This window comes from Neomonachus schauinslandi, chromosome 12, assembly GCF_002201575.2.
Source record: "Neomonachus schauinslandi chromosome 12, ASM220157v2, whole genome shotgun sequence".
Lineage (NCBI taxonomy): Eukaryota > Metazoa > Chordata > Mammalia > Carnivora > Phocidae > Neomonachus > Neomonachus schauinslandi.
This window is the reverse complement of record NC_058414.1, coordinates 65,149,114-65,173,124: the sequence shown is the minus strand read 5'-3', so window position 1 is coordinate 65,173,124 and position 24,011 is coordinate 65,149,114. Positions and strand designations below refer to the sequence as shown.

Genomic DNA, 24,011 nt, shown 5'->3' with positions numbered 1-24,011 from the left:
CTGTCTCCTCGGCAGCCCGGAAGCCCTGGGAGGGCAGGAATGTCTCTCCGCACCAGATCTCCGGGGTTCTCGTTCTGCGTCCCTCTGCCGGGAGCATGATTTTGTTTCCTCGGGAAGAAACAGGGCAACATATGTTGAATTCTTTTTAAAAAGTATGTATTGCTGAATTTGTGCTCATTGAAAATTTAGAAAACACAAGAAAGAACCAAAAGGAAAAACGTTGTCACCCACAATTACCGTGGCCTATTTCTTTGCAGGATTTCTGTTTCTGCATGTGTAGTATCTGGTAGCCTGTTTTCCTTGGTTAACATACTATCATAAATGTTTTCTTTTTATTTCCATATCCGTTGAGCACCTAGTATGTAGCAAGGACTGTACTGGGCCCTTCAGGTGCTTGAGCTGGGTTTTAGAGTGAAAGGGGTATTTCCAAGCAGAGAAGCAGTGGGTACGTGATTAAGGCAGGGGAGCACCAACATCATGTTACAGTGTTGTGGAGAATGAGTTTTAGGCTAATGAGAGCAGCCAAAAAGGGCACCATGACAGAAATTTGCGCCTAGATCTAGTTTCTTATAATGACCCTACCAGAGAGGCTTACTTACCATAGAGTTTCCAGGATTTGTGAGAATTTCCAGAAAAAGCCAAAATTGCATTCATGGATCTAGGTTCTTAAAGTGAGGATTATAATGAACTGTTTGGGGGCTGTTGTCAGCCAATCAGACTGGACACTGGGTGTGGTGTTGGAGCCCAGTCTACAGGTACCCCTGAGGCTGTACCATGACTTTGGCCCCTTTGTGGACTGATCATAGGAAGGCTGGGAGTCCTCGGGAGAGGCTGTATGGCCAGGCCCGTGGTGGGGACACTCAAGGGCTCAGGGACATGATTGTTCACCAACTGGCACATTCATGTTTCAGTGTTTTAAGAAACACACACCGTACAAGGGCATCCTGGTGACCAGACTGACTTGGAAAGCAGCTTTTCTTCTCGAGTTGCTAACATGCACTCTTAGATGTCAGCGGTCCTGCTGCCTCTGACACAAGAGCCATGGGTTGTCATCCTTTGAATTTGAGCTGGAGGAGTGTGATTTGGGGCAGAAGCCAGGCAGAGGGTTTCAGAGCCAGCCCGTAGAGGGCAAGCTGTGGCTGGCTCTGCTCTCCTCCTTCCTGAAGCACCTGCCAGAAAATTGGCTCCAACCCAAGCTCACACTGAGCGGGCACTCCTCCACCCATGTTCACTCAACATGGCTGAGGTCTTCAGAATAGCACAGAGCTCCATAATGGAGGAAGGCATCTCCCCGGGGATGGGGAGGTGAAGAACACACGTCCTGAACGTCCATTAGCAGCAGTGGTCACATCTCCCAGGAGGCCTCTCCTGCTGACCGCCAGCTCCGAAGTCCCATTCCTGTACCCTTTCTTTCTGCTTAAATGCGGGGACAATGTTCTCAGTTTCCTGGAATGAGAACTATGGCACTCTCCCACAATCCCAGCTTCCCTACTGATTTGCATGAGGGGAAATTTGGGGCTGAAACAGAAATTTTCCAGCCAACCCATCAATTATTAAGCTGGGGGTTTACATGAATCATGTTCTGTCATCCTCACGGCACCCTTGTGAGGTGGATATCATCCCCATGTTACAGATGATAAAAATAGGGCTTGCTTATTTGTTACGGAAGTAAGTCTGTGGATACTGAAGGGCTCAGAGTTTAACTTGCTCAAGGACACCCAGTTAATGCACAGCAGAGCTGGGGTTTGAACCAAGATGTGCAAAGCATCACCCAGGCTCTCCTAGGTCTTACAGAGAGCAGCACGACGAAGAATGTGGCAGGGTTGGGGCATAAGGGGAGGACAAGAGATCTGGGAAGCAGTGCTGGGAGCAAATACTCCACACCCCCTTCCCCCAGGGTTACTTTCCTCCCAAACTGCCCACAAGTACACAAATACGGAATTCTGTAACAATAGTCATTGGTCATAATCACCTAACTCTTTATACTTGCCATGTGAACTAAGAAGATGCACGTGGATGCTCTAGCCATGGTTGAAAGAATGGGGATGTGGAACCAGAAGAGTTGGTGAATGGGAGATGGGGTGTTACCTTGTATGGGAACAGTCACCACTCAGGTGAGCTGTTGGCCACCTCCTGCCGTGGGGTTTCCAGACTCAAGAAGGTACCTAGAGACCTCTGTGTAGCAGAGCAGGTGGGAAGGTAGAAGTTCAGAATGGGTCTCTGCCAGACCCTGGCTCTGCGATCTTCAGCCAGTTTCTTAGCTTTCCTGTATCTCAATTTCCTCATCTATAAAAAGGTCGACTCTCTCAGAGCTGTTGTGAAAATTAAATAAGATCCTGTTTGCAAAGTACTTAGCCCGGCATCTGGCACAGAGTAAATCCCTTAATAAAGAGTTATTAGCATGAAATTGCCTTCCTGCGAATTATTTTCTCACAAATTTATGGAATAATTTATTTACTGCAAATTTACGGACTTTAAAGATTCTAACTTCAGAAAAGACATAGAAAGAAGAGATGAGACACAAGCTGTAACGTTGTCTAACTTTGTTTTTATAGGAGCCGTGGAAATTTACACTAGAGAAGGCGAGACAGATTGTGAAGAAATCCCCAACTCTGGTAAGCAACGGATGAGAAGAATACCAGTGTTCCACTTGGTGCCTTCATCTTCCCCTTCCCCTGCTCTCACACCCCTAAGGCCAAGGGCTGCTCCGGATCCAAGCCCACAACATACCATAGCTGCAGTGAAGTTAAGTAGGAAAGTGAGCCCCTCCCCCTCCTTTTTCTCCTCCCTCTCTCGACAGCAGTGTTTCTCAAACTGGGCAGTACTGACATTTGGGGCTAGTTACTCTTTGGTTGTGGGCATTGTCCTGTACACTGGAAGGTATTGCAGCATCCCTGTCTTCTACCCACTAGATACCAGCAGCCGCATCGCCCTTCCCCAGTCATGGCAACCAAAAACGTCTCCTGATGTTGCCAAATGTCCTCTGGTACTCACAGGTGAGGACTGCTACTCTCTAGTAGACCATTTTGGAGGAGGCTCTATCCTCCTGCCCCTCCACTTTCTAAATATGTGACCTCAGGCTGAGCCTCGTTTTCCTGTCAGCAAGACAGAGACAGTAGTAGTGCTCCTTTGTCAAAGCATGGGTGTGAAGACCAAGAATGGATGCGTGTCAAGTGCTTACCCAGCACTCAATCAATACTATGTTTAGTTCAAATCCGTTATCACAGAGTTAAGTATTTGACTTAGGCTCTGGATGCAAATGAGCCCCAACTGAATAGGAAGCAGAAAAAGTAAACCTTCAAAGGACCAAGTCTCCCTCCATGCTAAAGATCCCAGCAATAAGGAAGGGTTCATCAGAGTTGAGAGGGCATGGCCTTCGTCCTTGGCCTCTCTCTCATCACCCTGATCATCATTCACCCTGATGCAGTATATTTAAGGTAATCTTGACTTGGCAGCACAGAAATAAGGAGGAGAAAAAGCCCTCATGGCTCAGCTTGCCAGATTTAGCAAATAAAAATAGAGAAGACCAGTTAAATTTGAATTTCAGATAAACAATGAATAAATTTTTAGTATAAGTATGTTCAGTGCCATATTTTATCTGGCAACCCCACTTATGGGGGGCATATGGGTTTTGATGTACAAGGCTGGTGTGCAATGAATGGGCAATATTCAGGCATTTCTACACAATTAATTAATCAATCACAATATCTGTGTTGCCAACCATTATTTAATTCAGTGAGTAATTCAAGACCAACAGTAGCAGGTTAGCTAATCTGCCAAAGCCATGGAGCAAGAGACTGAAACACCACGGGAAACCCTTGACCACCTTCAGAACTCTAAACAATACTAGAGAACAATACGATTCTTCATTCTTTCTTCTCCACGTGCATCTAAAAATTTCTTCTTGGAGCATTGTTAACTCCACTAGCACAAACTGCCTTGGTATTAACTCAAAGGCTAATTAGGATTTTACAAGTTTTCATTTCTGTCATCAGAATTGCAAGCGTCATTCATGGGGCCCAATTCCACTAATTCCTTGTGAGAAGCCCCCCCCCCCAAAAAAAAAATCTACCAAACAACAATACAAAACTCCTCAAAAACCTCCTCCAATTTATGTGCTCTCTAGATTAAAAATAATCAGAAAATGCAAATAAGTGTCTCTGAGTTACTGCTCAGCTGATATTGGCAGCAATTAATTCCATTGTGATGCTCTAACTGCAGACTTAGCCAGGATGCAGAAAGAAGCACACAGTAGGTTGTATATTATTTCAGCACACCCTGTCAAACTGGAGAAAAGTGAAGTATTGTCGAAGGGAATGTTCCGGAAAATATCTGCCTCTCAGTGAGGACCTGAGAGGCTCCTCATGGATCTGGCAGAAAACTGAGCATCTAAGGGTTTAGAGTACCTTGAGTTACGGAATCATTTTACTTAATTCTCACAAAAACTCATAGAAAATAGTATATTTTTTTATCAACCCTATTTTACAGACGAGAGGACTCAAGATCAGGTATGTTAAGTAATGTGCTCATTCCCCACAGCTAGTCAGGAGAAACCCATCATTTAAATCCAGATCCAGCTACATCCGAGTTCCTATCTTCTCCACTATGCCAATAGCTCTCAACCAGACCTCCTCAGCACTAAATCTCAGGAAGCACCATTCACATCACAGGCTATGTAGGTTAAAATTATGCAGAGCACGACCTGTGCAACTGTACCTGACATCCCTGATCAAAAACCTACCTACTTAATAGAATCATCTTCCCCAGTGCAATTAAACCCAAGTAAAATAATACATAGCAAGGGTTGAAAAGTACTTCACCATGCAGAAATTCAACTTCGGTTTGGCTGTGTATAGAAGAGTAGTTGTTCTCTCCCCTTTGACCTTCTATTTACCGCAGTCACCACATTTTTTCTTTATTCAACCCCTGTGTATTGTTCTGTTTTCATTTAACGTCCTGGTGTGTGGGAAAGCTCAGGATACAAGCAGAAACTGGTTCAAATAGATTGCTAAATGAAGATCCTGCGTGACTCCTGTACCCAGGGACAGCCCAGATTGAGACTTTCATTTAAATGGGATTACATGCCGCCAGGCGCAATATTTTAAAAACCATTGCTGAATCAATAACAGCCTACATTTTGCCTCTGTCTAGCAAAGTTCAAATTGAAAGGAAAGGGCTGGTAAACTGCAAGGGAGGACTTCTGCAACATTACTCTCTGTCTGTCTCATTTCTCTTTGCAAGTAAATGATAAGAGGTTAGTCTTTCCCATGCTATGTGATGAAAGGACTGGATAATTAGAACCTCTGTCTGAACAGGAGGAGTTCTGCTTGGGGGGGGGCGGGTTGTCCCTGGGCAAGCTACATCATCTATTGTCCACACCCTAGACCCAGTTTCTGCACAGTGAACGTCAGAGACAGCCGCAGCCTTCAGTTAAATCCTAACAGTGAACAGCTGTGCAATTATAACATTTAATTCTTCTGTACCTCTTGTGCAGTAATTATAAGGCTGTCCACATAAATTTTTTTGATGTGTTGGTTACATCAGTGTTAAAATCTACCTTGTCGTTAGGTTAATTAGACCAAGGCCTTCAGACTCAAATAAATATTCAAAGACGTAGCTCAAACATTCAAATGCAACCTGACTGAACTCAGAGTCTCAGAATGTGTCTGTATTTCCAAACTGCCACCAATGTTGTAGTATAATTTCATGCTGGTGTTTGTTTTATGGTGCGTCTACAGTGCTCATGTCAATCAGTTACCAGGTCTCTGGACTCAACCTTCTAAATATCCCTCCTTTGCACCACCATCCCCCTCCTCCCGCCTTACAACAGTGGTTCCCAACCAGTGGCAACTTTGTCCTCCCCACCCCTCCCCTGAGGACATCTGGCAATGTCTGGTGACATTTGGGGACTGCTTGCATCTGAATGGCTAGATGCCACATATCCTGCTAAACATCCTGCAAGGCACAGCACAGCCCTACAACAAAGACTTATTCAGCCCCAAATAGCACTAGTGCTGAGATTAGAAACCCCAGGATCAGGTCTCAGGATTTTTATCTGCCGACAGGTCTCTCTGCCCCAGCTCACCTCCTCCAGGCCACCCTCTCACCCCCAGGATAACTTTCTGAAATACAAATGTGATCCCGCTGCTTAACACCTTCAGTAATCCCCCACAGGATAGCACAACTTGCGGCATCTTAGGCTAGTCATGATGTCTCCTCCCCTCCGTGGTTCACCACGTCCTTGTGCTTTGCTACAACCCAGCCAGGGTGAAACATTCGGTGGCCCCCTGAGATGCCACACCTGTTCATACTCCCACAGCACCTCACTGGTGCTCCGTCTGTGAAGACCCATGCTTCTCCCACTTCAGAGATCGCTCCAATAACCTGGGACCTTGATGAATCATAGATTCTGATTCAGCAGGTCTGCTGTGGGGCCTGAGACTGCGTTTCCAAAAGTTCCCAGACAACATCCATGCTCCTGGTTTGTGATCACGCTTTCATCAGCTAGGGCCTAGAGCAGTGGTTCCCAAACTTTAGCGAGCATCGGAATGACCTGGAGGCTCTGATTCCCAGGAGGCTCTGATTCCCAGGACTGATTCCCAGGACCCACCCCAGGCTTTCCAATCCAGTAGATCAGGGTGGGGCTCACAAACTGCACCTGTAGCAAGTCTGTGGACCACACTTGGGGTCACAGAGCCTAGAACATCTGTCTCTTCCTTCCTGCCAGCATCCTTCCTATATGACTTCAGGCTCATCTCCTGCCTCCTCCTCTGGATTCCTAGATAGCCGTGTTAATGCTGGGACCACCGCAGACCTCAAAAAGCATGCTAAGAGCTGAGATACTCCCCCCTACACTCTACTAGACAGTAAGCTTGTTGAGGACAAGGACAGCCTCTTCTGTCTCCATGTCTTGCATATGGACGGGGGTACCAATCAGGATGGTTCCTCTCATCCTAGAAAGTTGAGCAAACATCACAAAGGTTTGCTCAACTTTGATTCATAGCCTGAAAAGGAGGTTGCCTTGTTCTCCTCTGCCAGGATCAATGTATCACCAACACTACTGATCCAACTCATAGCCATCCGAAGGACTCTTTGGGCTGCCAAAAATCACCCATCTCTCCCCCTTCACTGATAAATGCTAGTTTCTAAATTTTCTACCTTGTTGTCTTTTTCTTTCTCTGGGGAAAGCATCATGGAAACCACAATCATTGTAAAAGTACCTCTCAGTAAAAAGCCGGGGCTTTTCATTTGTCACACAGCTAGAGTCTTAGGGAAACTGCTCTCTGAAATCCCTTGCTCATGAAGCTTGAGGAGCTTCATCTGTACACCTTACCTGCCCCCACGGCATCCCCCAGGAAAGGGGACTTCCTCCTTCCTTCTTCCCAAGCCCTGGCCATGTCTCTCTTATTAGTCTTGACTTTCTCTCATTGTAGGCTGGGATTCTTCTATTTGAATATGTTCTTTATGTCAAACACTTTCTCAAAGCCCTTGAGTACAAGGAGCGAGAAGAATGTTGTTGGCCAAGTGGAACAGACCACAGTGGGCCAGACCTTCTTGGAAAGAGGTGGCGCATGGGTGAAGGTGGGGATAGCAGGCAGCGCGAGGAAGGGAGAGCTGCAGGCTGAGGCCCCCACAAGAACAAAGGCACAGAGACAGAGTGAGGATGGAGTGTGGGGACAGAAACCAGAGGTAAATTTAGTTAAATGAGATGGCCCAGGTTCTGAAGGAAAGAGGCTCCTGAAATCCAGACTATGGAGCCAGCAGGAGAAGAAGGGCCTTTACAAGTTACAGGACTATTCCTTGAACTAAGCAACTCTTTTGTTATTTTTTTTTTCCTCTCCAGAAACATTCCAGAAGTAGTTCTGATGTTTGTTCCCTCCCATTTTTGGCCAAGATCTGTCAGAGGATTAAATCGTACGTATACTATTTCTACCTCCCTGAGCACTGGCATGAGATGGCACCGTTGGTTGTCCCTGTTTTCCAATGACTAAAATGATCGTGATGTAAAAGTCATCTTCCCAAAGGTGAAAGTGTTTGCTGCTCACGACTCATACCATGACTGGTACAGAAATTAAAAGACAAATGAGCTCTGCACAACTCATTTTGGAAAGCCACTGCATACCAGTATCTTTGAACCTCAAAGCCTGATTTATACCCTGGGCCGGCACGCAGCCTGCCAGTGAAAATTCTGGGCAGCTTGGTGCACACCCGTGCCACACTTGGGGACAGCCCCTCCTTGCTGTGTAAGACACAGACAAGGTCAAGGTCAGTGCCTCGTCAGGAAAGGGAATCTGAGCATCTTTAGTCCAGGGCACTCAACGAGGCTGGAATGGGACCAATTTATTTCACAGAGTCCAACCCATTACCGAAAAACTCTGGCTCAGATAGGTATAAACAGTGTTGCCAATACGGAGACACTGTCCCGCATTCCCAGGACCTCCCATCTCCATTTTAAATCCCATACCCCAGCTCTACTCTGAGTCTGGGGTTATGCTGGGTGTCATCATGATCACTGTCCATGGCATTAAAGGATGGAAAGGTGTGCTGAGAGGGACACTGGACCAAGAGGCAAAATAACACAGGCTCTACCTTGCACTTGGCCCCTTCCCGTGTGACTGTGGCTGCTGTGGGTGCCACACGTGGAATGTTCGAACCTGTCCGCATCAGTTCTCCCAACAACTCCATGAGGTATTACTACATTTCACAGTGAAGGACACTGAGTCTTAAAGAAATCACTTCTCCCAGGCTGCCAGGTGTGTCTGGTGGGTCTAGCTCTCCTTGCGAGGGCTTGGAGGTGATTCAGGCTGCGCATCTGGACTCAGGGCAGCTGTAATAACATACCTACAAGCTGGGTGGCTTAGAAGCACAGAAATGTATCCTCTCCCCCTTCTGGAGGCTGGAAGTCTGAAAGCAAGATGCTGGCAGGGTGCCTCTGAGACTCTGCTCTCTCTGAGAGTGTCTCCGACGTTCCGGGTCAACTCTTAGCTTCTGGCGGTAGCCGGCCATCTTTGTTGTTGCTCGGTTTGTAGCTGTAACACTCCAGTCTCTGCCTCCAGCCTCCTCTGTGCTGTCTTCCCTGTGTGTCTGTCTTTTCCTTTTATAAGAACACCAGTCATGTTGGATCAGGGCCCAGTCTAATGGCCTCATCTTAACTTTGTAACATCTGCAAAGACCCTATTTCCAAAAAAGGTCACATTCATAGGGACTAGGGGTTAGAACTTCAACATGACTTCTTGTGAACACAATCCAACCCATACGAAGAGGCACTTTTCCTACATTCCTCCATCCTTCATCTCATGAGTTTCATGGGAGCTCAATCCACTAAACATCTCCTGTCTGCTGTGAAAGCTTCTCAGGAGAGGAGACTATCTTCTGACCTACATTCAAAGCCTCTTGGAGATCCAAGAGTTTTAAAACTTCCTGGTTCATCTGCCCACGTGAACTCCCGTAAGCCAGCTGTGCAAAGTGCTGACCTGGGTCCCAGAAACAAGATCAACACCAGTTTTCATGAATAGGCTGGACAAAGACTACCAGGACATGGGGAGCAGAGGGGAAATTGACATGAAAGAAGATGCTGGAAGGCTGAGATGCAGGCAGCTCCCCAGGCCCCCAATCATTTCATCATGCCTAGCTCTTACTGAATTGAGACACCTGCCCCTCCTTGCTGAAAGCATCATTGCATTTTCTATGTCAAACATGGGCCAGCAGGACCCAAAGTGACAACTCTTCAACTGAACCACCTTTGAAAAATTGAATTCAAGAGCATCTGTGACCAGGGATTTTCCTGAAACTATTTAAAAGGGAAATTTTTCTTTTATGAAAAAGCAAAAGCAGTGTGTTTTTTTTCTTCTTTCTAAAAAAATCATTGTGCTTTGAGTATAATTTGCATCAGATCACAATTTATTCAGTGCTTTATGGTTTACAGAGCACATTTAAATGCAGCTTCATTTATTCTTCAAAACAACCTGTGGCTTAGTAATAATAACAATAACTAAGTTATCTGGTAACGTCTATGCACTAGGAACTCTTGTCAGTGCAACCCTACATGGCAGATGGCATTATTGTCTCCTTTCTAAAGAGGTAAAGTCTTTTGCCCAAGGCCGTGGTGCTAGTAATTGATAAATCCGACATTTGAACCCAGCAGCCTGGTTGCAAAGGCCAGGCTCAGAGCCTCTCAATTGTCTGTCCCTTGACTCTTCGCCCCACTTTTGGATGACCAAGTAGGTTCTAGTTCATTGAATGTCTGACCCCCTAAGCACAGTCAGCAGGTGGTAGAGACAAGACCTATGTGTCTTCTCTTACATAATCCTTCAGTAAAATCCCTTCCAGTAGGAATGCTTTTCCTGTTCTGTACTTCTCCTGCCGCATCCTGTTTGGTCTAACGCCTTCACAGTAGAGTGAAGGTGTCCCCACCATGGGTGGTTTTCCAGCTCCCTGCTACCAGGTGTTTGGCCAGCCCTCCATACCCCGAGCTCACCAGTGCCTGCTCCTGCACACTGTTCTTCTATGGCCTCTCCCCATCAGGATCCCATACCACCCACCACTCTTAGAGGGTGGGGACACCATTTCTTTTTTTTTTTTTTTTAAACTTTTTTTTTTTTTAAAGATTTTATTTATTTATTTGACAGAGAGAGACACAGCGAGAGAGGGAACACAAGCAGGGGAGTGGGAGAGGGAGAAGCAGGCTCCCCGCAGAGCAGGGAGCCCGATGCGGGACTCGATCCCAGGACTCCGGGATCATGACCTGAGCCGAAAGCAGTCGCTTAACCAACTGAGCCACCCAGGCGCCCGGGACACCATTTCTTAATAAACCTTTTATCCTTGTACTTAACACATTGCTTCGAATTAGTAGGGACTCAGTGAAGAAACAAGAGAATAACTAAAGAAAAGGCACTATTTTACTAGAAAAGAAATATATAGGATACTAAGCTACTACCATAGGGCAATCAAGTTTTTTGTTCTTTTTTTATTTTGTGCTGGTCAGAATTCACAGTGCCTGTGCACTGTTTTTTATTGTAACAATGGTAAGTCAAGAGAGTCCCCTCTTAATAATCTCTTCTTGTTATTTAATTTCCATATGCATAACCCGCATATGGATCATTTCACATAAAGGCATACAGACTATCCTAGCCTATGTTAACTACCTTTAGTTCATCATTCTTTTCTTTTCTTTTTCCTTGTTCCTTCTTCCTCATGACCTACTCCTTCCAATGACATCGGTCCCTGTCCCTGCCACCAAGGTGAGCCCGGGTGTATTCTTTCCTGGTTTTCTCTGCTCTCATTTCATCTTATAGAGATGCATCTAACACATCCACATGCATATGAAACAGACCCATTCCCAGCCCTGGAGTGCTGCCTGGGACTCAAATGTGAGACAGCTACACATGGAAACTTCAGTCTCCCTAGTTTTCTTTTGTTGTAATGCCCCAGTTTCATGAAATAATTTTAGGGAGTTTGAACTTGAATAGCTATTCTATTATGTAATGAATAGCATTCACCTGCAATTATAATTGCTCACTGGATCAAGCCGGCTAGCTTGACTACTGGTAGTCATAGAGCAATGGCTCTACTGGAAATATATTTTATATTCATCCCCGAGCAGGTGATTAGCTGTGCTGGCCAACAAGATAACTGGGTAGAACATTGTGTGCCTGGAAATCCAGAAATCTGAAGAGGGTACATGGATTGGATTTGGGATTGTTCCAGAAACTAAAATGCCATAGGAGCAGATACCTGACTCCTGTTTGCCCGGCCCTAGAAATCATCCTTGGAATAACTGTTACCATTGCACAAAATAATAGAAAGAGCTAATGTTTTGTGAATGTTTACCACATGCTTGGCATAGGTCTTTATGCTTCCCATGGAGGAACCAACTTAGTCTTTACAACAGCCCTAGGAAGCAGGTACTAATATTGGCCCCATTTTACAAATGAGGAAGCAGAGGTACAAAAGATTAAATAATCTGCCTAAGGGTATATAGCAAGTAGACAGCAGACTTGGGATTCAAACCCAGAGAGTCTAATTTCAGAACCCAGAGCTATGTTAAGAGGCTTCTCATGATTTTCTTTCCTACTAGAACATTCTTCACCCAATTACATGCCTTGAAAATGCTTTCTCATCCTTTAAATTTAAACTTAAGATTACCTTCTTCCCAGTATAGCATTAGAAGTGTTTTCGCTCATGGTGCACAACCCTTTACAGCATTTTCTCCGTAGCACTGTAGTTGCCTATTGATGAGTTGTTTGCCCCCATGAAGCTCCTCTAGCACTGGAATGTATCTTATATTCATCCCTAATATCTAACATGGTGTCTGGCACACAGCAGGGATTCCAGAAATGCATGTGGAATGAATGAAGGAATGAATGAATGTATGTATGTATGTATGTTTCAGCATACAACTAGACATCTATAAGGTAAATGAAGTATCAGATTTAGATACAATTTGGCAGAAGTAATGTTAATAAACATCAACAATGTCTTATCTACAACCTTGGAGGCAGATGTGATCAGGAATTCAGAATTTTCTAGATTTTAAGAAAATCAACATATGGTGGCCATAGATCACCTAACACTCTCAGTACCTCTGATCAAACACATTTATATTTCAGCAGTGAAATGTATAAATATTCACACTAAGTAGGGTAAAGCTGATGAATTGCCTTATATCGGTTCAGATCTAGTTTTACCACCAAATGAATTTTCTGCAAAGTTAAACAACAACTCAGTTTTTAGCACTCTGGTTTGGAGACTATGAATAAGGGATTGTGGAGTTTATGTAAATTGTAGTTTATGCTACTTTGGATGACCAATCTACTGTACTGTGTCTAGAATGTATGGTTTGGGTTAGTTACTTTGAGCCTTTAAAATAAGCAGATCTTCATGGGCTTATTAATTTGCTTCATCTGTTCATTAATTCATCTGCTTCATTTGTTCATTAATTTAATGAACTCACTTTCCAGTTCTAGAGACAAACTCCCATCATTGTTCCTTCAAACTCCCATCCTCAGGATGGCAAGGGTGAGGGATAGCTTTGGAGTACTAGGTGGGACCTTTCACCTAGCACCTTTTCCAGGCTGAAAATATAATTGTTTGGGTCTGTACCCTGTGTGTGTGTGTGTGTGTGTGTTGTGTGTGTGTGTGTGTGTCTTTCCTCTTTTTCTCACCTAGAAAACTACACTGGTTGTCCAAGAGGTCAAATATGTACATGGGGGGAAACTACCTAGTTTTATAGGAGAGGCCATCCCCGGAGAAGCTTATTACCTAGACTTCTGGTGGGTCCACCATCCCAGAGTTAGTAAGGCAGGCTCCGAGACACCACTTAGGCTCCATGCTGGCTCTTACTGAATCCATTTGCCTTGAGGCTCTCACAACTGCTGGAATGCTCTTGATTCAAAAGACCATTTAATAAATCCTGTAAAGGTTCATGTTACTCTCTACATTCTAGGCTCTGAAAATAGCCTCAACCTGCCATATGATGGCACTGGACTGCTACCCCATAAGAGATTTTCTTAGAGGGAAAGCAGTGTTTGCCATGCAGGAGCTGGGAAAAGTTTGGTAGTGAGGACACAGGGAGAGAGCCTCCCTTGAGGGAGGGGTCTGTGGCTTTAGCATGTATTTGCTTGGTCATCAGTCACATCCGAGTCTTTGGTTTTCCAGGCTCATGAATGGGAATGAACGTTGCCAGCTCAAGTGCCTCAAGATTCTTAGAGTTAGTGGTTTAAAAGTGTAGATTTTAAGAAAAGACTTCCATCACAGAATGTGTAAAATGGCACAAATTCAATCTGTAGTGCTGAGTTCATTGGACCAAAAATGCAGTCTCCTTCTTTTCTGGGCATCTCAACATCAATATCCTATGTTCTCTAAAATGTTGATGTGATTATTTCACTTCCCCATATGGGCCAGATTAATATCAGAGAGAAAATAGTTCTAATTAGGTGGAGAGCAGAGATTGGCAAAGTTTGGCTGGCACTCTTCCATACCGTGGAGGCGCTTCATTTTATTTTTAGAATGGACTTCTATCACATATACTCAACATAGCTGTATCTGAAATGTCTCTGTTTGTTTTCACAAACACAGTTTCTTTTTTTTCTTAGCTCACCAGCTGTTTTGTTTTCTTTTTTCTAGAGCTATAGAAAATTCTGTGCCATTCAAAGATGGAGATTCAGACAAATACAGCATTTTCCCAGTAAGTATTGTTAAGAGTAACCAGATGTTCACTAAATATTGCATCGCTTTCTACAAATATCTTTCCTTTAGTGACACAAGACTCACTAAAGATTAATACATTCCATTTGAATGTATTAATAATTTGATAATACACCATTCCATGATTTTTATGGACTTTTTGGCGTCTTAATAATACACGAACCGTCAGAGTGGGTCTTTAGGCCGAGACTGTTTTTGTTTCCTGAAGCCATTCCCAGCTGGGTATTTCAGTTGTCTGAAGGTGTTGAGAATTATTTTGGAAATTCTTAAACCTACTTTTAGAGTGTGTGTGTTGTGTTTATGTGTATGCACATGTTTGATTTAGAGCAGTAAGATGTCAGGATGTTCTCTGCAAAATCAAACAAGCAGGTGGCAGATGTAACTCCCCAAAGTTGATGGGATCTCAGATATTCAACCTGGGAATGGGGGAAATAAAAACATTGTTTGATATTATCATGACTCTTGATTCTTTCAAATCTAGGATCAAGACAGTTCAATCATATAATAAATCCACATAATTAGCCAGTTTTGCTAGAGACTTTTAAATTATCCAATACAATGAGTAATCATTTGACCAAATAAACCAATTGTTTTGGAGGCTAAGAAGATTGATGACTAATAAAGTTCAGAGAGTTCAGGAACATTTGTGGAAGTGTATACACACACACACACATACGTACAGTATGCATGCACATGACCACACCTGTGAGTGCACACATGCCCACATACCTACACACTCACATGCATACACTCCCATGCACCCACGTACAGGCACACACCCAACAGCACATATACACACACTCACATGCACACACACTACCACCTGGCATTGGCTCTGGGACTCTATTACATTTTACCTCACACTGCATGACTCAGCATATTAATCTTAAGTTTCTTAGTAATCTCTAGTGTTCCTGGATTGTATTGGAATTAAGAATTACGCATGTCAGTACCCCTGGGACAGCTCTGACTGCCCTTCCTTGTGGATAACAAGGGGCGGAAATGAACCTTCCTGTGTGTGCTCTTCAATTCCAGACGCTGAGGGGCTACACCTGGCGAGGGAGAGACTGCAATGACAGCAACAAGATGGCATACCCGGGCAGAAGGTACGTCTCTGCTCATCGCTGACTTGGGCAATTACCTTCTAAAAAGCAGGTAGGAGGCATCATTCCAACCCCAGCCTAGGGGATTGGTACTTAAAGAGAGAAGGGACCTCCGTGTCCCCGCTGAAGTAAAGCTCAGTGAAGAAAGAACAGCATTCATTCATCATTTGTCCAGGAAACGCTCATGGAGCACTTGCTCATTGCCAAGCACTCTGCCTCGTGTCGGCGGTTAACAAAATGGAAGTGGGGCCTCCCCTCGCGGAGCTTCCAGTCTAGTGAGAGGAACCCACGAGTCCCCAGGTTACGGTGGACTTGTGTCCAGCCTCCTGCATGAGGCCTACATGCAGGACTGAATGAGGAGTGAGCACGGGGCTCCCGTGAGTGGACCGCATGTCATATTTTAGTCCCGGGCTGATGTTCAGCCAGCCACATCTCGGACTTCAGAAAATGGATATGCCAACCTTCATCTTAGCCGTGACTGCAGGGCCGCAGCATTCAGAATACCAGATGTTTGGGAGTGTAGAGCGTAATTGTAATGGCCTCACCTATCTAAATAAAGTGGGCTACAGATTCATTCACTCTGCTCACCAGCACCATTCCACAATACAGTCCGTGAATAGAGGCCACTGGAATTAGTCCATGGTGCCCAGAAAATATCCAAAACTGAGATAATGGCAGAGGCCAGTGGAGGCTTCCGTGTGCCATTGACAGTCATGAGTGGCACTCCTCCTTGAAGAACATGCTGTCCATCAATGACACTTCATACAGCACTTGTTCATTCATTCATTCATTCATTCAGCTAACATTCACGGGGCAAGAAGTATATGCTAAAAACCAATGTTGGTGTTTTCTTCTTAGGCCAGACAACTGGGATATACACGAGGATTCAAACTGTAATGGCATTTGGGTAAGCAACTAGATTCAAATCTAGCCCCGTTCTCTGACGTTCTGCCCTCCTTAAAAGCCTATTTGCTTTAGTCAGTCCTACGGAAGAAGATGACAGATGAAAGCACCCTTTTTCTGCAAATTAGAAGAGGGATAAAGACTCTGATCTCACATGATGGATGGTAGGGATGTAATGAGAGTTGAGGGTCTGTTAGTCACAGCCCCTTGAAGTCACCTGCATCTAACCCCTTTATTCTGTGGTGAATCAGGCGAAATTAAATGAAGAGTGCTGTTAGCGAAGTTTTACAGCGACCCAGACAGCTGTTGGAGCAAACCTCTTGCTCCCACCTCTTCACGGCAGCCATTTTCTTTCTATTCCACAAAGCTAGTCAGGCAGGGTGGAAATTACCCTGTAGTTACCCCTCTATCTACATCTCAAGGCATTTAATGCTGGAGCTCCAGCTCTCCAAGAACAACAGGTTTGCAGCTTTCAGGAAGAGAAAGGGACTAAAGCCCAACCAAACACAACAATGGTAGCAGACCCACGTTTTGTGGGGTCTTGAGCTAATATATGATTTGAGGGTCCTCCTGAAGAAAAAGAATACCAAATTACAAATACAAAATCAAGTATGAAAGTAAATAGTTAATTAGAACAATAGAAGAAATCCCAACAAATTCCTGGAGTCTTGGAAATTCAGGTCCCTTGGAAACTGTAGGATGTGCAGCAGCATCCCTGGCCTCTACCCACTTGATGCCAGTCACTCCCCCTCCCCCTGTTGTCACAACCAAAAATGTCTCTAGACTTTGCCAAATGTCCCTTGGGGTAGGGGTGGGGGGAAATGAGCCCTGTTGAGAATCGCTGCTCTGGAAGCATCAGTCCTTAGGGAGTGGAGATGTGAGGGCTCTTATAGCTCCGCAGCTCAGAGACTGAGGAACACACTCTGACCTTGTGTCCCCGTAACTCAGTGGGCCCACAGCGCCCCCTCACGGGGACACTGCCAGCACTCCAGACACTGCCCTGCATTCTCTGGACCAGATGGTTGGGCTTCCGGATCTCTCCTTATTCCTGCCCCAGCTCCGTAAAGCCCAACTCATTTACACAGAGTGTTGCTATGTTGAATTAAGGGCTCAAAAGACTTTAATGGGTTTTATCCACTGACTTGCCTTTGTACTTTTAAAGCCATTAGGGAAAGCCTCAGTGTATGTGTCTCATACATTTAAAAACAAACCGCTAATCTCCATCATTTCTCTTTTAAAGGGTGTTGATCCAAAAGATGGAATTCCGTATGAGAAGAAGTTCTGTGAAGGTATGAATTATAGAGTTAATGTGCTTATCACAATAGGGACCCTCTTTTCTAGTCTGAGTCAGATTGAAGAGAACAGACCATCCAAGTGAGGAAGTGCCTGATGCTACAGCTTAAAGTTGACCGATTTCCATTTATTTTCATGAAAAATCAGAAAAAGGCATGAAAAAGCCTGTAGAAAATGGAGGCAGAACCTAGAAAAAGCAACACCGAATTTGTCTTACTGCCTCCTTTATGTGGGGATTGGAAACTTGATTGAGAATGCCAGAAAAGGCAGCAGGGGAGAGCGCAAGGTAATGGAAACCTAGCACTTCTCCAAATAGGAAAACAAATAGAGGTGCTCTTGTTTCCTCTTGCTCCATGTCCTTCTCAATACCCGACAAGGTCAGACATCTGGGCTTGTCCTGACTGAGTCCCTGCGGCAGGCAACTGGGCTAAAGATTCACATCTGGGTGACTTGAGGGAGACCTCCAAGTTATAGCCATTGGGAGTTCCCAAAAATAGCTGAGCAAAAGCTCTGTATTCTAAATGCCCAAACGCCACAGACATCTGAGCTGCCACTACTGTTAGGAGAAACCTATGATCACCCACATACTACTGAAAATATGTGTCTGGTGATACCCAAAGGGTCTCAGGCAAGACCCTCTGGTAGCATCACTTTTTACGTTTAGGCAGTATTTTCCCTAACTCTGAAAAGCATTTCAGTCATTCATTCATTCATTCATTTGACAGATATTTCCTAAATGCCTATTCCTATTATGCACCAAGGGCTATACTTGGCTCTGAGTTGTCCTGGGCAGATGTGATACAGTCCATGCCTTCAATCAACTTAGTCTAATTGTCTTTAAACTCTCAGAGGGGTAGGAGGGGAGTAGAAAATGCACAGATCCAGTGCAGTGCATAGGTATGCAGTTTAGAAATGCTTGCTGGATGAATAAAAGAATGAATGAAAAAATGACTGATAAATAAATAAATAAACAAACTCAGATCTAGTGAAAAGATCCTGGTATGAGGATCTAGGATCATCATGGGAAGCCTCTTGGACTTGCCCCATCCCAACCCCTCCTGGATGTCCTGGGCCTTCTCCATCCCCATGTATGTGGCCAAGTGCTAACTGTCACAGAGGCCCAGGATAGGGAGCCACTGAAATGAGGCTAGACCGTCCTCCAGCATGACTTGGGGGACTTAAGGCTAGGGGAAAGAGGTGCCCCTCTCTGTCTCTGGGAGGCATCAGTTGATTCTTCCAGGATCTTAAGGGATTTAGAAGAGTACATGCATCACCCATGGATAAATTAATTGTGTAGTTGGGCCTCAGAGGCAGATTAAGTGATTCCTAACCTCCAGATAGGGCTTCGCAGAGACCTTCATGTTCATCTCCCATTAATCAGCCAAAATTGTCCTCCCAGGGCTTTTGTGTGTATGGATTAAGGGCTTTAAAAGACCATAACATCTTTGAAAAGTCAAAATTGCTCCATGAGATCACAAATTCTTAAAGTGAATTATAACAGAATTCAAGAGAGTGATTTCCAAAACCAAAACTTAGGGCATATTTCTGAGTTCAGAAAAAGTTTTGATTCATTGATTCATCCATCATTCACTCATGAGGTTGCACGGCAGTTTGTTTTATGCTGAGCGAGGAAACACACCTGCATCTGTACAGCTTAGCTAGCAGTTTCGATGGCCTAGAAATCTCATTCAGCTACTAAATGTGATCTCCCTCACTCCCCAGCACTTGAAAAGTGGCAATGTATCACTGTTATGATGCTCTGTGCATGGAATACACACCAGGGTATCTACTCTCCTAACCACCCAATCTGGAGGCTCCAAACTACTTGAGTGTATAAATAATGCAAATAAATTGTGCCACCCAGGTTCACAGCCCAGGGGAATCATTTTGCTGGGAGACTCAGCTGGGGCTCATTTTCACATCTCTCCCGAATGGATCACAGCTTCACAGATGTCTTTGGTAAGTAATTTTGGCAGTAATTATCCCGGATGTGCCGGCCTTTGTGTTTGGTCCCCCCTTGCTCTCTCTAAATGCGGTGCCAACTCCAAACAGGTGCAAATTTCCCTCCTCAGCAAAATCTGTTATAAGAGGCACATCCACAGCCATTTCAGCTCAATTCATTTCAAACAATGTGATAAGAAATGTGAGGGCATTGTGGCAACAGGCTCATCACAAGAACCATCCTGTCCATTAGAGAAGGGGGATAGTGCCCCTGCCAGGTGGAAAGGAGACTTGGACACAGTGGGGAAGCTTGTCATATGGCCACCTTGGGCGTGGTTCCCTTCTCCCTCTCCAAGAACCCTGAAACTCTGATCCAGAGAAATCAGGAATTATACCAGAATTATAAATTCTTCCTTGATCCCTTCTTCTCAGACTAGAGAAATTGAACATATACCTACACACTCCAACTGAACCTATCCCAAGTCCCAAAAGTGAACAGATACAGACCTCCCTTTGTAAAGATGAGCAAGCAGGGAAACATCTGGACATATAAAATATGCTCATGATCTCAAAAGAAAAGTACTTTTTTGAAAAAAAAAAAAAGCTTGCTTAGGAGACAGAGTGGCATTTTGTAAAATATTAAATTCAGGTTCTCAACAATAGTCGACAGGAGGTTGTACCCATGAAAAAGGAGCAATCTGACATCGGGAAAGACTACTTTGGGGAGAAAGAACAATAATCAACTGATGTGAAAATCCAGTGGAAACACTGACAAGCAAGTTAGCAATGCAAAAAAGAAGATGAGCAAAGCAGTCCTCCAGCTGGGGAGATTCTGGAACTCAGAGAAGAGGCATGCAGGATGGATTCTGGAGATTGAATAGAAAACCCAGAAAAGACAACACATTAGGCAGAGAGGAAGTGGTGACCAAATCAACAATAAAAGATAATTCTCTTGAGTTGAGGGAATCCTTGTCTTCAATCCCAAACCCGCCCTGAGCACCAGGTCCAAGTGTAAAATAGACTCTGTTTACCATGTCTTCCTTTTTTTTTTTTTTAATTCCAAATATAGAGAAAAATCTTGCAGTCATTCTGCCCAACAACAACAAAAAACCCCAGCATACTTACTAGGAGGAAAAACCCTTTTGGCATCAGACTTACCTCTCAATGCTAACTTTCAGAAAATAGTGGAATGGCCTCTACAGGATTTTGAGGATTGTGTGTCAAAAGTGCTTAGACTGCCAAGATATTTTTGTTCTTACATGAGGGCCCCAGAGACTTATTCTCAGTTTTTCAAAGATTCAGAAAACATAACAGACTTATGCCCTCCTGAGAAAGATTATTTTAAGAAGTATTCCAGATTACTATTCCAAATATTCAAATATTACTAGATTTCATTATATAACATTTTCAAATGTACACAATGTCAAAAAATCCATAAAGTTAAAAGACAAATGAAAAAAGAGAACAATATTTATAACATATAAGGCAATATTTAAATCCCCTAGTAACAGTTCCTGCATGTCAATAATATTTTTTAATTTAATAAAGAACATAACTAATAAATATAAACACAGTTTCATCTTTAATAGTAATCAAAGAAATACAAATTAAGACAACAATGGAATATCATTTATCATCTGTCAAACAGATAAAGTTTAAAAAGTGATAAAGGCCTACTTTCAGCAAAAATATGGACATGTTCTTTCACCACCAAGAGTGTTTAACTTGTTAGAACTTCTCTAAAAGTCAATTTGACAATATATATAAAGTGGCATGAAAATGTTTGTGGTTTTAATAATTCTGCATCTGGAAGTTTACCTCTAAAACTGATCAGTCATTTGCTCAAGATTCTGTGTACATGAATATTCATCAAAGAGTTACTTATAAGAGCAAAAATTAGAAAAGAAATTAAAAATTAAAAAAAACAGGGATTAGACATGTAAAAATATATTATATCCATAAAATGAAATGTTATGCTACCACTAATACACATGTTGTAGACATATTTCTTAGCAAGAAATATATTAATAATAACTTGTTAGGGGGCAAAAACAGCTTATAAAATAATATGTATGAACCAGGTTTGTGAATATATAAGTGCATCTGTGTGTGCAAGCAAAGAAAATAATAGGAAGGTTATGGATCAGTACGTTAACACTGGTATGTTTGGATTGTAGAACACTGGGTAACATTTTCTCTTATTTTTCTTCAGTGAATTTGTACTATGTATGTACCAAATATTGTAATCCAAGATTTAGGGGGTCTTTTTGTTTTGTTTTGAGCAAATAGCTAAAAAACACCAAAGCACTGCTTTCCTTAATATTTATAAAAACCCTCCGAGGTAGGTGTTATTGCAACATAGCTTCACTGTACAGACAGATACCCAGAGAAGTTGAGTAGACTGCCTAAGGTCACACAGCTAACAAGTGAAAGAATCACTTCCTTTCATTGTCATCTTGAACAAGCCACCTACCCAGAAACTCTGTAAATGATGGTAGGAACAATCTCAGGCAAGGCCATGTGTTTCATGATCTAAGGGCTGTGAACATGCTTTGTACCCTATGTTGGATTCAAACCAGACAAAAAGTAGATTGACACACAGCTCATGCAGTGCAGTGGTGGCAGCTAGCCAGGCTGGTCCATGTCCTTGTGCTTGTCCTTCTTATCCCACACCTGGGCCTCTAGAGGCTGAGGTGAAGGGTGTCACTTTAGGTTTCTCCCAGAGAGAATGGCCTCTCACAAACTCTCACCAGAGCACCAGAGCAGCTCACTCGGCAGGGTGCTAAATCTCTGAGAAAGAGAAAGATCCACTGAGAAACTAGCCCAGCAGCTGGTCCCATCCTGAAGTCCTGACAGTTGGAATTTGAATTGTAACATTTTTTAATCTGCTATTTGCAACAACAAATTAAGTGAGATACTGCAGCTCGGCATTGTTGGTTTGGGTTTGGGTTACAGGTATCCCCTGGTTTCTGAAAGTTTGTTTTAATGCCACTTTGCTTTTACAGAAGACCTATATTCATCCCCTTTTCTTGCCAACTAAAAGAAATCTAAAGAAGATGTTCACTTTTACAAAAAAAAAGCTGTTACCAGACTAATGTAGGTCTTTCAGAAAAGCAAAGTGGCCTAATTCGAACTTTCAGAACACTCTGTGTTTAGATAGCCAGGGAAACCTGTATTTCCCAACCCACCCCCCTGTCACTTTTTGGCAGTGAATTGTAGTCCGGAGAAATGACCACAAGAATGGCAATAACATAGAGTTGATGTGGAAGCCAAATTGGGCATAATGGTAGTTGGGATTCATGAATCTCACCAACATGTTAATAATGCTGTTGGTGGTAGGGACATCACCACAGTTTTAGTGTCATTTTGTCACCTATTTCAAGCCTTTGATGTTCTAGTGTTCTTAAAAGGTCTCCCCAGGTTAACATGCTTCTCCAAGCTACAAATCAATCCAGTCACTCCAAGCCTGGACCACTTCTGTGTTATACCATTTATAAGATGGAAGATGAAACAAGAATAAAAGAGAAATATTTTGCCTAGAAAGTTAGCATTGAAAATGAAGATTTATCACAAAGTTATTATCAAAATAATGCTGTACAAACCACCCCAAGTCTCAGTGATGTAAAACAATCCCCATTTCTTCTCACTCACACATCTGTGGGCTGTCTAGGATCAGCTATTTAGGCTGGACTCTGTTGGTCTTGGCTCCAAGCTAAAGGTTGGGTCTAGGTCTGTTCAATGTGTCTCATTTTTCTTGGTTGGGCAATCTATCCAACAAGTATTCCTTTCGTGGTAATGGTGGAAGTGCAAGAGGACAAGCCCCCCCCCCACACACACACACACAAATACATTTGCTGCATCATGTCCACCATCAATGCATTGGCCAAAGCAAGTCACACGGCCATGCCCAAGATCAATGGGGAAGCAAGTATATCTGCCCAAAGTGAGAGAGGGAAGAAAGTAAATATTTGCAGTATTGTTTTTATCTAATTATAAATGTTAAATATTCAATGGAGAAAAATAAGCAATACAGAAATTATTAAGAAATCATTAAAATTCTCCTAAATCCTACCACCCAAGGAGAATCGTTTTAACATTTTGGAGTATCAGATTAGTTTTAAAATATTAATATTCTTCTTATTGAGGGAAAAAAAGATAAGAAGTCAATGTGAGAACCAATTTTGAGAGGTAAAAAAAAAATCCCCATCATCTTGAACTTTTCTCTGTGTTTTTCCACTCTTTCCCAGAACTCCACCCCCACTATGCATAACACACACACATACACATTATTTAGTCACAAGAGTAGCAAGTATGCAATAGGCCATTCTCCTTTTTTTCAATTGGCACTAATTATAATCATTTTTCCACATTGCTACTTAGTCTTTATATTCATTATATTTGTCAGTGTTCTATAGTATCCTTTTCAGTATATAATATAAGCCATAATCTACTAAACCATCTGTCCATGACTGGATATTAAGCTGATTCATTCCTGGGCTACTATGGATCATACTCCTTAAAAAAAAAAAAATTCTCATTTTCAAACATATTACCTATAGAATCTCT

At 43.2% G+C, this 24,011-nt stretch overlaps 1 protein-coding gene across 4 annotated transcripts in view; it reads left to right on the top strand.

The window, feature by feature from the left end:
• AOAH (acyloxyacyl hydrolase) overlaps positions 1 to 24,011 on the top strand; it is a 181,530-nt gene that overhangs the window by 64,070 nt on the left and 93,449 nt on the right. For all 4 annotated transcript variants that reach the window (XM_044919905.1, XM_021699288.1, XM_021699289.1 and 1 more), the window contains 7 exons: positions 2,556 to 2,615; positions 7,844 to 7,914; positions 14,125 to 14,185; positions 15,241 to 15,311; positions 16,167 to 16,215; positions 17,452 to 17,500; positions 19,369 to 19,463. In XM_044919905.1, coding sequence (XP_044775840.1) covers positions 2,556 to 2,615; positions 7,844 to 7,914; positions 14,125 to 14,185; positions 15,241 to 15,311; positions 16,167 to 16,215; positions 17,452 to 17,500; positions 19,369 to 19,463 — 456 coding nt within the window. The remainder of the gene's footprint in view (positions 1 to 2,555; positions 2,616 to 7,843; positions 7,915 to 14,124; positions 14,186 to 15,240; positions 15,312 to 16,166; positions 16,216 to 17,451; positions 17,501 to 19,368; positions 19,464 to 24,011) is intronic.